Genomic DNA, 15,323 nt, shown 5'->3' on the forward strand with positions numbered 1-15,323 from the left:
CTTTGAACGGGATTCTCTGCAAGGCCTGATAGAAGCTCATCACCATCTCCAGGGACCTGGGGAAGGGGGCTGGCCCTAAGCTATGGCTGAGCTAAATGCCCAGCCAAGGCCCCTTCCCATCAGTCCAGGGGAAGACTTGGGAATCTTGGGTGGGTGAACAAAGCTGCTGATGGTGGGAATTTAGCATGCCCTAGAAAATGGAGTACCCCCTTCCTTGACCTGCAGTAAGTAAACTTCCTATCTCAGGAAAATGAGTAGAATCAACAACCAGGAGCTGCCCCTACAAGAATGTAGGTCACTGTTACAGTCATATCCATCATGCCCCTCAAATCAGACCCAGTCTTCACTGGGCAGGGCAGCTCAAACCCATGCAGGCCCACATCCGCAGGGCCTCCAGCCACCATCACCCACCACCAGGACGACAGGCCCCCTCTTCCCCCACCGAGCATGCACAACCTCCAGGCTGGGCCTTGGGGACGCGGGGCGGGCTGGAACCGTGCGCTGCATGGAGGTACGTAATTACGAGTGGTCTTTCAAACTGCTCAGCATGGGTCCCGGGAAGGAGGTGGCCTGTGAAAAGGGTCTCCTCCACAGCTCATTACAGCCACAGTATCGATTCTTCCATCATTATCAGAAGGCATCCCTGCCATGTGAAATCCTGTCCCTTGAAGTGTATTCACCAGGGACAGCTCTCCCCCATTTCCAGGAGTGCCCATAGCTGCTAACAACCTTCCACAGGCCTTTTGAAAGCCCAAAGTTTTCAGAGAAGTGAAATGTATAGTTCCTGCTCCATTCATCCCTCAAGAAAGAGCAACCCTACACACACACACACACACACACACACACACACACACACACAAAACCCTAAAGAGCGCAAAGGAACAAACCAGAATTGTGCTCAATGCAGACCACCACATCAAAGGGTGCTTCTGAAACCCGGCCACTTCCAAGACAACTAAACTTTCCGAGTCCTTTTCTCGAGCAACCTTGGTGATGGGGGTCAGTTTGTTTTGTCTGTTGTCTTCTCCTCTTAATGATAAAGGGGTAAATTCGGGGCTCGAAAAGAGAGGGCTTGGATTCCAGAAAAATCCACAGCTCACTTTCCTCCCTCAAGCTGCCCCTAATTCAGAGTCTGGAAAATGTGAATTCCTCACGTAAATTCTCCCACTGTCCACCCTGCTTGTTCAGCTTTTAACTCCTCAAATCTTACCCAAGTTACCCTCATATTTCGCAAAACCCTCGTGCTTCTCAATAACCGCCCACCCCAATCTCTCCTTTGTATTTCTTCTCTCCCTGCTTCATCTCTGTCTTTCCAGTGTGTCTCTGCCCTGTGTGCTGTTGCTCTCTTTCCCCCCTCTTCCTACACTTCTTTCCCTTGCTACCTCTCTGCCCCTCTCTGTCAGGGCCCTTTCACCTCTACCCCCAGGCCTCCCTCCATCCCTCATCCCTGATCCAGTTGCACCTCACTGGGTCTCTCTGTCCCGAACCCTGAGCATCTTTGTGTATCTCCCTACGTGCCCACCTGGTACCTACTTCTAAGAGATGGTTTCACCCTATTTCAGTCTTAATGGACACCGCTCCCCACCAGGGTCCCCCGACTCACCTGACCTCTCCCCACCTCCCCTCCACCCCCAGGCCTCTGGACCCTGGAGTACAAGCGCGAGCTCACCACGCCCCTGTGCATCGCGGCGGCCCGGGGCCACACGGCCTGCGTGCGCCACCTGCTCAGCCGCGGCGCGGACCCCGACGCCAGCCCCGGCGGCCGCGGCGCCCTGCACGAGGCCTGCCAGGGGGGCCACACGGCCTGCACCCAGCTGCTGCTGCAGCATCGCGCCGACCCCGACCTGCTCAGCGCCGACGGCCTGGCGCCCCTGCACCTCTGCCGCACGGCCGCCTCGCTGGGGTAAGGAGCCGGGCGGCCCCGGCCACCCACCCGACCCTCGACCCCCGACCCCTGACCCTGCCCCCGGACGCCCTCAACGCCCCGACCCCACTCAGACCCCGGACCAGGCCTGCGTCACCGCTCCAAGCCCCGCCCCCAAGTCCACCCCCGCAGGCCCCGCCCCCAGACCCTCGGCCTCGGCCCCGCCCGCCGCCTGACCCCGCCCGGACCGGGACCCAGACCCGGGAGGTCTCGGCCACGTCCGTCAGAGCCCCTTGGAGGCCACCGGGCCCCCCGCCCGGGCCTCGGCCCCAGCCCGGGCCCCGCGCCGGCTTAATTAGCGCTTGATTGCGAGCGCGGGGGGGGCAGGCGCCACACGGAGGTAATGAGCCGGTGATCACCGGCCCGCAGACGCCGGCGCTGGAGAATGCTAAAAGGCCACTGGCGGGGTTGGAGGCTGAAAAATTAGTGGTTTTAATGATAATTTTATGCAGAATAATTGTCACAGTGTGACATAAATGGTTAGCTCCTCGGGCGCGGCTTCGGCGTCCCACAAGACAGCCGAGCTGCGCCCGCATTTTCGGGGCCCACCCCCCTCCCAGGTGCCGGGGTTCTGGAAGTTCTGATGGTGCCGGGTCCAGCCTCGCGGCTGTCCTTGCGGAGGGTCTGTCCCCTCGGGGTCCAGTAGGTCCTGGGAGAGACGGCGGGGGCCCTCCGCGTCATTGCATAGGATTTCTGTTCCGGGGGCCCAGCTTGCGTTGTGTCATCTTGACATTTCTTTTAGTCCCTGTTCTTGGAATTAAAATTTCTTGGCCTCTGTCTCTGTGATGACGATTAAATAAAATCACCATGTCAAGCGCAGGCAGGCAGGACTACTGGGCTCTCAGGGACCAAGGCGGAGGGGCACCGCCTACCAATGTCACGTGGAGCAGGGACTCAGAAAGGCACGTGGACCACCAGGAGTCTTGAAGGAAAGTGACTGAAAACAATATATTTTTCAAAAGCAGCTTTACTGCGTTGTAATTGCATATAGTAAACTGCGCATGCTTAAAGTATACAATCTGATAAATTTGGACACAGGCATGCACTCATGAAACCATCCCTATAATCAAGATAGTGAACCCAGCCATCACCAGCAAAAGGTTCCCTTGCCCCATTGTAATCTCTCCCTCCCGCTCCTCCAATTTCCCACTCATCTGCTTTTGGTCACTATAGTTTAGTCTGAATTTACTAGAATTTTATGTGAATGGAATGTAGTCTCTTTTGTCTGGCTTCTTTCATGCAGCAATATTACTTTAAGATTTGCTTTGAAGCATATATTATATTTTTATTTTCATTTTATATTGGAGCGTAGTCGATTAACTGTGTTGTGTTACTTTCAGGGGTGCAGCAGAGTGATTCAGTTCAACATATACATGTATCTATTCTTTCTTCAAATTCTTTTCCCATTTAGGTTATTACAGAATATTGAGCAGAGTTCCTGTGCTATGCAGTAGGTCCTTGTTGGTTATCTATTTTAAGTAGAACAGTGTGTACGTGTCAATCCCAATACTTTGAGAGCTGTCATACTGTTGTGTGTATCCATCATTCACTCTTCTTCATTGCTGAGTGATATTCCAGGGTAGAGAATAACACAACTTATCTATCCACTCATATGTTGAAAGACACTTGACTGTTTCAGGCTTGGGGCTGTTACAAACAAAGTCGCTATGAACATTTGTGTACCAGCCTTTTTCTGGGTATATGCTTTCGTTTCTCCTGGATAAATACCTAGGCAGAGCTGTGTCACATGATATGACTAAAAGATAATCTTTTAGGAAATGACCTTCCAAATTGGATCTACCATTTTACATTCCCACCAGCAATATATGAATGTTCTAGATGCTTCCCATCCTCTCCAATACTTGGTATGGTCACTCTTTAGCTGTAGACATTCTTTAGGTACTTAGGAATATTCCACTGTAGTTTTGATTTGCATCCCCCCGATGACAAGTGATGTTGGGCATCTTCTCATGTACTTATTTGCCATCCATTTATCTTCTTTGGTGAAGTGCCTGTTCAAATCTTGTGCCCTTTTAAAATATTGGGTTGTTTGTTTTCTTCTTAAATTTTGAGATTTCTTTATATATTCTGGATACAAGTCCCTTGTCAGGCATGCGATTTATAAATATTATCTCCCAGTTTCTGGGTTATATTTTCTTTCCTTAAAAGTGTTTTTGGAGAACAGAAGTTCTTGCTTTTGGTGGCATCCAGCTGATCATTTTTTTTCTTTTAGGGATTGTGTTGGGTTATTTTATCTTTAAAAAAAAAAAATCTTTGCCCAACCATGGCCACAAACATTTCCTCCTATGTTTTCCTCTAAAATTTTTTAAATAATTTTATATGTTACATTTAAGTCTGTGGCCCATTTTGAGTTAATATCTGAATATGGTGTGAGGTATGGATTGAAGCTATTTTTTTCTCTGCATGTGGATATCCATTTGTCAAAAAGCCTTTCCTTTCTGCATGGATTTGCCTTTGCACTTCTGTTGAAAATCAACTGACTACATATGTATGGGTTTATTTCTGGCTCTCTTGTCAAGTACACACACAGGGCAAGGCCTGACCGATTCAACTGGTAAAGATCCACGGAGCCACTCTTAGATTCGGACTTTTAATGCTTACATAAACAGTGAAAAGAGTAATAGCCAGAAGTACCAATTCTGCACGGTCCTTGTCCCACACACCACAAAGGACAACACCCAAACGAAAGGGGCCAGACAATGGCAATGTGAGTTGCAGGATACCCTGATACAGAACACCCGAATCTAGACTTCAGGTGAGCGGTTTTACAGTCTGCAGCTCTACTCTGAGGGGGGCAAGGCAGGAAGTCCCAAACCTCATCAGAACCCAGGAGGTGATGAGAAACATCTCAGGACGGCCTCCCAGGGGCCATAGGGAGGTGAGTGGACGATGGTCTTGTAGCAGCTCCTTACAAGACTTTCATTCTGGAGGATCACAAGGCGCTCTGCCAAGACTTAGGTCAGCAGTGGTTCAAACTTTTGTTTGCATGGCCTGTGTGGATACATGCAAGTCGCTGGGGCTCCATGGCAGAGCTGTGGTTCTGTGTCTCTACTCCATTACGTTGCTCTATTGGTCTTTTTTGACACCAGTACCACATTGTATTGAATATTGTAACTCTGTAAGAAATCTTCAAGTCAGGTAGTATAAGTTCTCCAGCATCATTCTTCATTTTCGAAGTTGATTTGGCTGTTCTAGCCTCTTCGCGTTTCCACATAAATTTTAAAATCAGTTTGTCAATTTCTACAAAAAATGCTGCTGGGTTTTGACTGAGGTTAATGTGAATCTATAGATCAGTTTGGGGAGACTTGACTTAAAAATATTGAATCTTTCAACCCATGAACCTGGTATATCTCTCCAATAATTTAGATCTTTAGTTTCTTTCAGCTTTGTTTTATAGTTTTTAGTGTGCAGGGCTTGCACATATTTTGTCAGATATATCCCTAAGTATTTCATATTTTTGATGCTTTTGAAAGTGATTTTTTTTTAACAATTTTTTTTTTTTTTTTGCGGTACGCGGGCCTCTCACTGTTGTGGCCTCTCCCGTTGCGGAGCACAGGCTCCGGACGCGCAGGCCCAGCGGCCATGGCTCACGGGCCCAGCCGCTCCGCGGCATGTGGGATCTTCCCAGACCGGGGCACGAACTCGCGTCCCCTGCATCGGCAGGCAGACTCTCAACCACTGCGCCACCAGGGAAGCCCTGAAAGTGATATTTTTATTCAAATCTCTGTTGTGGTAGCTACTATATAAATTGATAAGAAGTTATTTTTGTATGTTAATTTGAAACCTGCAACCTTGCTAAGCTTACTAACTGTTCTAGTAGCCTATCATAGATTCCATAAGATTTCTATGTAGACAATCATGACATCTGCAAATAAAAAGAGTTTTACTTCTTTTCCAATCTGGATGCCTTGTAGTACTTTTTCTTGCTTTATTGCACTAGATAAAACCCCCAGTGCAATGTTGAATAGAAGTAACGAGAGCAGACAACTTTCCTTATTTGTAATCTTAGAGGAATTAAATCTTTCACCATTAAGTATGATATTAGATGTAGATGACATTTTTCGGATTGAAAGAGTGCCTTTCTATCCCTACTCTGCTGAGTTTCTACTATGAATGGATATTGAATTTTCTAAATGCTTTTTCTGCATATATTGAGTTGATCATATGGTGTATTTTTTAGTCTGTTAATATAATTATTTACACTGATTGATTTTCAAATGTTAAACCAGCCTTGCATTCTTCAGACAACAGCTTATAAATTGCTAGGTTTGATTTGCTGAAGTTTTTTCAATCTGCATCTATGTTCATGAAAGGTATTGATCTGTAGTTTTTTCTTGTAATTTTTTTGTCTGGTTTTGATATCTGAGTAATGCTGGCCTCAAAAATGAGTTGAGAAGTGTCCCCTTCTTGTCTATTTTCTGGAAGAGCTTGTGCAAAATTGTTATTATTTCTTCCTTAAATGTTTGGTAGAATTCATCCGTGAAGCTATATTGGCCTGGAGTTTTCTTTATGAGAAGGTTTTTGGCTATGAATTCAATTTCTTTAATGGCTATAGTGCTATTCAGGATATTTCTCTCTTTTTGAGTGAGCTTTGATAGCTTGTATCTTTCAAGACATTTATCTCTTTCACTTAAGTTGTTAAATTTATTGTCATAAAGTTGTCCCCTATTATCCATTTAATGGCTGCAGAATCTGTAGAATCATCACTCTCATTCATGATACTGGAATTTGTGACTTTTATTCTTTTTTCCCTGTTCAGTCTTGTTTTGGGTTTTACTGATTTTCTTTCTTGTTTTACTGTTTTATTTTTCATTGATTCTTGATAGGATCTTTATTGTCCTCCTTTCTTTACTTACATTGAGTTTTATTTGTTCTTGTTCTTCTATTTCTTAAGATGGAAGCTGATGTCTTTGATGATTTTTATTTTCTAATATAGGCTTTCAGTGTTATACATGTACCCTCTATGTACTACTTTAGCTGAATCCCACAAGTTTTAATATATTAAAATTTCACTTTCAATCAGTTTTAAATATTTTCTAATTTTCCTTTAAATTTTGTCCTTTTGATTTTTTTTTCTTTGAAACATAGTTTGTATAAAAACGTGTTATTTAGTTTCCAAATATTTGGGTATTTTCCAGATATCTTTCTATTATTTATTTCTAATTTAATTCCATTATAGTGAGAGAACTTACTTTGTATCACTTTACTCTTTGAAATTTATTGAGTCTAGTTTTATGATCCAAAATATATTCTATCTTGGTAAAATTTCCATGTGCACCAGAAAAGAATGCATATTCTGCAGTTGTTGGGTGGTGTGTTGTATAAATGTCAATTAAGTCAAGTTGCTTAATAATGTTGTGTAAAACTCCTATACCCTTACTGATTTTCTGCCTACTTGTTTTACAGGTTATTGAAAGAGGAGTGTTGAAATCCTTGACCATAATCATGGATTTGTCTATTTCTCTTTGCAGTTCTATCAGTTTTGTTTCAAATATTTTGAAGCTCTATTATTAGTTACATAGATGTTTAGCATTGTTATTGCCTCTTGAAGAACTGACATCATTATTAAAAGATATCCTTTATCTCTGGTAATATTCTTTGCTCTAAACTCTCCTTTGTCTGATATTAAAATATCCAGTCTGACATTAATATAGATTTCCTTTGATTAGTGTTAGCATAGTATACCCTTTTCCATCTGCATTAGTTATCTGTTGCTGTGTAACAAATTACCACAAACTTAGAGACTTACTACAACACCCATTTATTGTCTCATGGTTTCTGTGGGTAGAGTTTGGGTGTGGCTTCACTGGGTCCTCTACTACAGAGTCTCTCATATGACTGCCATCAAGGTGTCAACAAGGGCGAGGGTCTCACCTGAAGGGTCAACTGGGGAAGAATCTGCTATAAAATTCATATAGTTATAGGCAGAATTCAGTTCTTTGGGACTGTTGGACTGAAGGTCTCAGTTCCTTGCTGACTATTGATTGAAGGCCGTGCTCAGTTTGTGTCTTTATTTTTAAAGTGGATTTCTTGTAGGCAGGTTATAATTGAGTCTTTTTTAATCCAATCTGGTAGTATTTGCCTTTTAGTTGGGTGTTTAGATCATTTACATTTAATGGGATTTTGATATGATTATGTTCAAATCCTGTTATTTCTTTCTATTCATCTCATCCACTCTTTGTTCCCTTTTCTTCTTTTTCTACTTTCTTCTATACTGAGTATTTTTTTTTTTTTTTTTTTTTTTTTTTTTTTTTTTGCGGTACGCGGGCCTCTCACTGTTGTGGCCTCTCCCGTTGCGGAGCACAGGCTCCGGACGCGCAGGCTCAGCGGCCATGGCTCACGGGCCCAGCCGCTCCGCGGCATGTGGGATCTTCCCGGACCGGGGCACGAACCCCTGTCCCCTGCATCGGCAGGCAGACTCTCAACCACTGCGCCACCAGGGAAGCCCTATACTGAGTATTTTTCATGATTCCACTTTATCTCCCTTTTTGACTTATTATATATAACTTTTGGCTCTGTTATTTTAGTAGTTGCTTTAGGGTTTATAGTATACATCTTTACCACAGTCTGCCCTCAAGTTGTATTATACTACTTCATGTATAATATAAAAACCAGGGCTTGCCTGGTGGCGCAATGGTTGAGAGTCCACCTGCCGATGCAGGGACACAGATTCGTGCCCCGGTCTGGGAAGATCCCATGTGCCGCGGAGCAGCCGGGCCCGTGAGCCATGGCCAATGAGCCTGCGCCTCCGGAGCCTGTGCTCCACAATGGGAGAGGCCACAACAGTGAGAGGCCACAAAAAAAAAAAAAAAAAACACCATATGACACTATACTTCCATTTCTCTCCTCCTGACCTTTGCACTATTGGTATCATAGATTTTACTTCTGTTTATAAGTCCCACAATGCATTGTTATTATTTTTGTTCAAAGTCAATTATCTGTTAAATATATTGAAATAATAAGAAAAAACGTTTTTATGTTTACCCATGTAGTTCCTATTTCCAGTTCCCTTCATTCCTTTGTATAGACTGAAGATTCCATCTGGCATCATCTTCCTTCTGCTTGGAGGACTTTCTTTAATATTTCTTATAGTGAAGGTCTGCTGGTGATGAGTCCTTTTGGAGTTTGTATGTTTGAAAAAGTCTTTATTTCATCTGAGTGTTTGAAAGGTACTTTTGTTGGGTAGAGAATTCTAGGTTGACAGGTTCTTTTTTTCTTTCAGTGTTTTACACTCATGGCTCCACTGTCATCTAACTTGAATTTTTATTTATTTCTTTTTTTAATAAATTTATTTATTTTTATTTTTGGCTGTGTTGGGTCTTCATTTCTGTGCAAGGGCTTTCTCCAGTTGCAGCGAGCGGGGGCCACTCTTCATCATGGTGCGTGGGCCTCCCACTGTCACGGCCTCTCCCGTTGCGGAGCACAGGCTCCAGACGTGCAGGCTCAGTAGTTGTGGCTCACGGGCTTAGTTGCTCCATGGCATGTGGGACCTTCCCAGACCAGGGCTCAAACCCGTGTCCCCTGCATTGGCAGGCAGATTCTTAAGCACTGCGCCACCAGGGAAGCCCTAACTTGAAATGTTAATCTTTAAATCTTCTATCTATCTGATCTTCGTTCTTTTGTATATAGTGTCCTTTTTTTCTGGCTTTAATGTCTTCTCTGTTTCACTGGTTTTAAGCAATTTGATCATGATGTGCTTTGATATAGTTTTCTTCATGTTTCCTGTCCTTGAGATTTACTGATTTCTTGGATCTGTGGGTTTATACTTTTCGTCAAATTTGAAAAATTATTGGCAATTATCCCTTCACATATTTTCTATATGATCCCCTCCTCTGCCTCAGGGACTCCAATTGCATATATGTTACACCACTTGAAGTTGTTCCACAGTTCACTAATGCTCTGGTTTTTTTTTTTTTTTGCATTTTTTTCTTATGTAATTGATTTACATTTTGTTCTGAAATCCCTAATCTGCCGTTAATCCCATCCAGTGTATTTTTCATCTCAGACATTATAATTTTCAACTTTAGAAGCCCAATCTTAGGTCTTTTAAAAATATCTTTCATGTCTTTACTTAACATGTTCAATCTTTCCTCTAGCTTCTCAGATATATGGAATACAGTTCTAATCACTATTTTAATGTTTCTATCAATTCTATCATCTGGGTACGAATAACATTTTCTTTATTTTAACGTTGTTCATTTTGTAAAATTCAGATTCACATAAGGCATAGTTGTGAGAGATAAGATATGTAGATATAAGAGTCAAAGTAGAAATGCTTATGAATATATTTCTCAATGATTTTTTTAAAGCTGTAAGTAGATAGCTATTCTGCATGGATACTAAATAAAGATTAACTTCTACCTCACTTTAACTTACAATTTCTATCCTTGAGTCATTTGGTAGATGATTTGCTGGTGTACAAAGTTGCCATCTGGTGACAAAATTATAGAAACCCCATCTATTTTTGAAAAGTACAGCTCTAAGTTCATCCAATAATGATTCCTTCCCTACAAGCATTCAATCGCAAGTTGTTGAACTCTACAAGGTGCTGGGGCTGTGCTGTGTTATACACAGTCTATTCCTACAAGATGCTTTTTGTTTCAAAGGAGAGGAAGGTAATTTACAGCAGTGTGCTAGCCACTGAGCCAAGAATATGTAGAATCCACTATGTGCACGGAAGTTGAGAGTGTGGGCTGGTAAATTTCTACTGGAAATTTTCTAGGAGAGAAAGAGGCACCAGCTCTATTAAAGGACATAAGCCAATCAAATCAAAACAAATGTCTTTCTATATACTAAGAAAACGGGCAAAATTATTAGGCAGTTTTACATTGATTGCACTCAGTTTTCATCATATTTTTATACCCTACAATTTTATATGTTACAAGTACATAGTTTGCTACATCTGAGGTCTGGGTTGAATCCCAATTCCAACACTTACTAGCTGTGCAAGCTTGGGTAAGTTATTTCATTTTTCTGTGTCTCACTGTAATATTTGAGCCTACTATGTAGGGTGGTTATTATGAGAATTAAATTAGCTAATGTAGGAAAAATGTTTAGAAGAGCACCTTGCATATAGTTAAAAATTACGTAGGTGCTGACTGCAATTCCTGAGGCCTCTTGTATAATCATTGTGTCTATCTTACGAGAACTGAAAAAACATTTCACTATTTTTAATTAATATGGGGTTTGTGGTTTCTTTTATCTCCATATTTGTTGGTCATCTATCATTTATTCCCAGTACTATCTCTAGTCAAGAACATACTTCCAATTATAACATATTCCTATGGAAAATATAACCCATTTGATGATATTGCATGTCTAGGAACACACCATGCTTCCCACCCACCCCCAAGAATGCATGTCTATATTTACTTTTCTCTTGTTCAAAATTAACTTCTCTAAATGCAGCATGGTATCCTGGATTGGATCCTGGAACAGAACGTGAACATTAGTGGGAAAAGTGGTGAAAGTCAAACAAAGTCAGTTAATAGTTTTGGACTGATGTTAATTTCTTAATGTGGGCAAAGGTACCATAATAATATAAGATGTGAACTTTAGAGGGAGCTGGATGAAGAGCATTTGGGAACTCTCTGCACTATCATTGCAACTCTTCTGTAAATCTAAAATAATTTTAAAATAGAAGGAGTTTTAAAAACCAAGTTTTCTTCATACCTTGGGCTCCAAACTTCCACCTTACAGTATTAGAAAAATATTGTTCTTTACTAAGAAATGAGGATGTATCACCTACTCAGAACACAAAATATTGTGAATCCTGACAACAGCCCTTAAGACAAACCAACAAGCTTACATTTGGAGCTGAGGCGTATGCAGACCATTCAAGCTACTCGGCTTATACACTGTGTGATAGAAACTCATTTCCTGGCTTCAGCTGGTTTTTCAGAAATCATTCACATCTAGCACATTGTTTAATAAAGAAAGACCTTTAAAATGTCTTTGTATTAACATGGGGCTTTTAAAATCTCTTTTCTTTCGTCTTTCTCTTCCTCTTTGTTCTTTTTCTTCTCATTTTCTCTTCTGTCTCCTTATGTCTCTCTACATGACTCCTTCTCCCTGGTGATTTCATTTGACAGTCTTGACTTAGTTAAACCCACGTTATTGGGGGAAAGTTTAAGATATGCGATGAACACACCAGAAGTTCAGGCAGAACTATGCAACAGCTGACTTAGAATATCAATGACTTGATGGAAGATGCTGGCGGGTCCCCTTGAACACCTCTACAATAACATAGCCAACTACCTTGAAGGATAAAAGTTAACAGATGTCAGAAAGGGCCTGAGGTTTAGACTACGGCTTTTCAGCTCTGAAGAGTCCCCCTAAAGTTAGACTCTGAGGAGGTCTGGCTTCAAGTAGTATAAACATTATCACTTTGACAGGAAAGAGCTACTTTCTCCAGAACCTTTTTATACATAGTAGATTTTAGGTCATCCTTAATTTTTTTACCTTACAGTAGAGAGGGGGTCGTTGACCTACATACAGAGCCACTTCGTTTTCTTACTCTTGATGACAATGGTCTCCACACCTAGGGACCCAGTTCTGCTGCATCCCCTTTTAGTCAGCAATTCTCCATGGGTGCAGGACTTTAAAACCTTTGAGTCTCTGAGTTCCTGGGATTTAAAAAAAAATTATCTGTGCTTCCTTCCAACCAGCAAGCTTCAGAATTCAGAATTCAACACACAAAAAGGGATATCGGAGCTTTAATCTAGGAGCCTTTTGAAGAGATTTTCCCAAAAAGAAAAGTTCCAGTAAAGTTACTCTCTTCACGTTAGTAGCCTGCATGCAAGCCTCGCCCTATTTATTATCAGATTCCTCTCCTTGACCTTTTTAAAATTCTGAGATAATTAAAATGAGAAAAGAATGAATAGAGTCCTGATTCTTTTTCTCATCTAAAGCTGTCTTGATTTAAACAAAAGTGAGGAGGGTTTGCTTCCTTTACAAACGTATTAGTTAAAAAGCATGCAAGTTTACTTCTTGGTCCCAGTTGTGTCAATTCAACTAAATAAAAATTCATTCGTAAGCCAGAATTGCACTTGTGGAAGCATCTAATTATCTTGGGAGGAAAAAAAATTACTGAAGAAAATCATTGGACAATTCTTTTCTAACTCAGACCTGGCAGGTTGAAATCTGGGCAGAGAGAAATGAAGTATGACTCTTTCTGAGGAAAGAAAGGCACTCTCTGGTCAGGATTTGAACAGGGACAACTATTCTGAGTCCTCGCCCCAACCCCAAAAGCCTTTGCCTAATAACAGGAGGTTTGCTTGCATGAGGTTCCAGCTCATGAGCATCGATGTATATTCCACTAAACGGTCCACTCTCCACCTCCCAGATGAGTGACTGATCGTCGTTCTAGTGGAGGGGAGGAAACACGGTCTGGTTCAACAGGACTTTGAGGCGTCTCAAGGAATATTAAAGAACAAGGTGTCAGTTAGGGGCTACTCCCACTGTATGATTTGATATTGGTAGAAGAACTTCACTTTTTTTTTTTTTTCCTTTTCTGCCATGCGGCACGTGGGATCTCAGTTCCCTGACCAGGGATCGAACTCGCGTCCCTGCAGTGGAAGCACGGAGTCTTAACCACTGGACCACCAGGGAAGTCCAGAACTTCACATTCTGAGCACTTGCAAGTGTCTTACGTGCTATAATCCTCCCCGCAGGCCTGCAAGACATGTTATCCCCAGTTTACAGGTTAGAAACCTGAGGCTCACCAACAGCCCATGTTTTGCCGTTAAAGTGGCACAGTGTAAACTGTCAGAGCCACGTTTGAAAACCAAGTGCCATAAGAGAGACGGATGTTGAGAGATAGCTCCTCCCTTGTTAACCTAATTTTTTCAAAAACTGCTAATAGTCAGAAAGTAGCTCTGCTCATCTCTAATCACGACCTTTAAACATGTTCTATCGTAGGTTTATCCTCCTTCCTTGCCACTTCTGGCATGTCAGGCAGATTCCTCAGCTTTCTGGTCACTTGCCGAGTTCTATTTGAATACAGACAACTCGCTGTCAGGAATTAAAAGAGGTAATCCAGGCCAAATCAAACCTTCACCCTCTGGGCAAAATCCTTGATCAGACACCTCAGGAAAGATATACAAATGGCCAATAAGCAAATGGAAAGGTGCTCAACGTCATTCGTCATCAGGGAAATGCAAATTAAAACCATGAGGAAATGTGCTTTACGTTACACCCGTGAGGGTGGCAAAAGTCAAAAAGACTGACAACACCAAACACTGGCAGGAATGTGGAGCAACGGAAACGTCATACACTGCTGTTAGGAGTGCATAATGATGTAATCACCTTGGAAAACTGTTCGGCAGTTTCTCTTAAAGTTGAATATACACCTACCAGCAATTCCACTTCTAGATATTTATCCAAAAGAAATGAGAACGTACGTCCACAAGAAAACTTACATTGAAATGTTCATAGCAGCTTTATTCATAATAGCCAAAAAATGGAAATACCCAAATGCCCATCAGTATCAAAAGGAGAATGAATTTTTTCATTATGGTAAGTCCATACAATTAAATATGACTCAGAAATAAACCAGAATGAGTTACTCACGCATGCAACAATGTGGATGAGCGTCAAAGACATTCTGTGGAGCTAAAGAAGCCAGACACAAAAAAGTAGAAAATTCTAGAAAAGACACAACATGGTGAGAGAACTCAGAACCATGGTTGCCTGTGGGGGTGATGACTGGCTGGTAGCAAACACAAAGGAAATTCTTGGAGAGATGAAAATATGCTACGTCTTGACTGCGATGTTGGTTACAAACTTGTATTCCTTTGCCGATTTCTGCACCTGTGCGTTTCTCTGTATGCAAATTTACCTGACTTAAAAAATGCATGCATATAAAACTGTTCTCTCATACAAGTCCCAGCTCCCCCCCCCACCTCACCCTCATCCCTGCCTAAAAAGAGAGTAGAGTCTTTTATTTCACTTTTCCTCCGCCTTCTCTTCACCTCACTCTGATGCCTCTGGGTCTCCCTCTTCATCCAGTGTGCTGGGACCGGGGAAGGAGAGGAAGGTTGCCCATTTCTTGTTGAGGAGGGGACGCTGGTGAAGCTTCCAGAAAGTCAGATACTCCTTCAAGGGCAAGTGAAGCAAACAGTGGAGCTATAACTTCTCTAAGTTTGCTCCCTAAATCAGTCCTCAGTCCCCCAAAAGGCAGCATTTCACTCGCTGTCCGGGGAGAATTTGCCGAAAATACCCGCAACGGCCACAACCGTCCAACACTTCCGAAGCAAATTAAACGGCAGCTGTTGCTCCAAGGGAAAACGCAAGGATGGAAATGGCCAGCAAGTTCTCTCTCCATCTCCCCACTACCCTTAAGCATTTGTCCATTCACATCAGCCCTTTCAATTGTAAA

At 42.5% G+C, this 15,323-nt stretch overlaps 1 protein-coding gene across 2 annotated transcripts in view; it reads left to right on the plus strand.

The window, feature by feature from the left end:
• ASB18 (ankyrin repeat and SOCS box containing 18) overlaps window positions 1-15,323 on the plus strand; it is a 62,846-nt gene that overhangs the window by 24,436 nt on the left and 23,087 nt on the right. For both annotated transcript variants that reach the window (XM_022568048.2, XM_089916175.1), the window contains one exon: window positions 1,636-1,903. In XM_022568048.2, the coding sequence (XP_022423756.1) occupies window positions 1,636-1,903 (268 nt within the window). The remainder of the gene's footprint in view (window positions 1-1,635; window positions 1,904-15,323) is intronic.

Source organism: Delphinapterus leucas, chromosome 8 (assembly GCF_059928025.1).
Source record: "Delphinapterus leucas isolate spDelLeu-1000000601 "Yukka" chromosome 8, BTC_Dleu_Yukka2, whole genome shotgun sequence".
Taxonomy (NCBI): domain Eukaryota; kingdom Metazoa; phylum Chordata; class Mammalia; order Artiodactyla; family Monodontidae; genus Delphinapterus; species Delphinapterus leucas.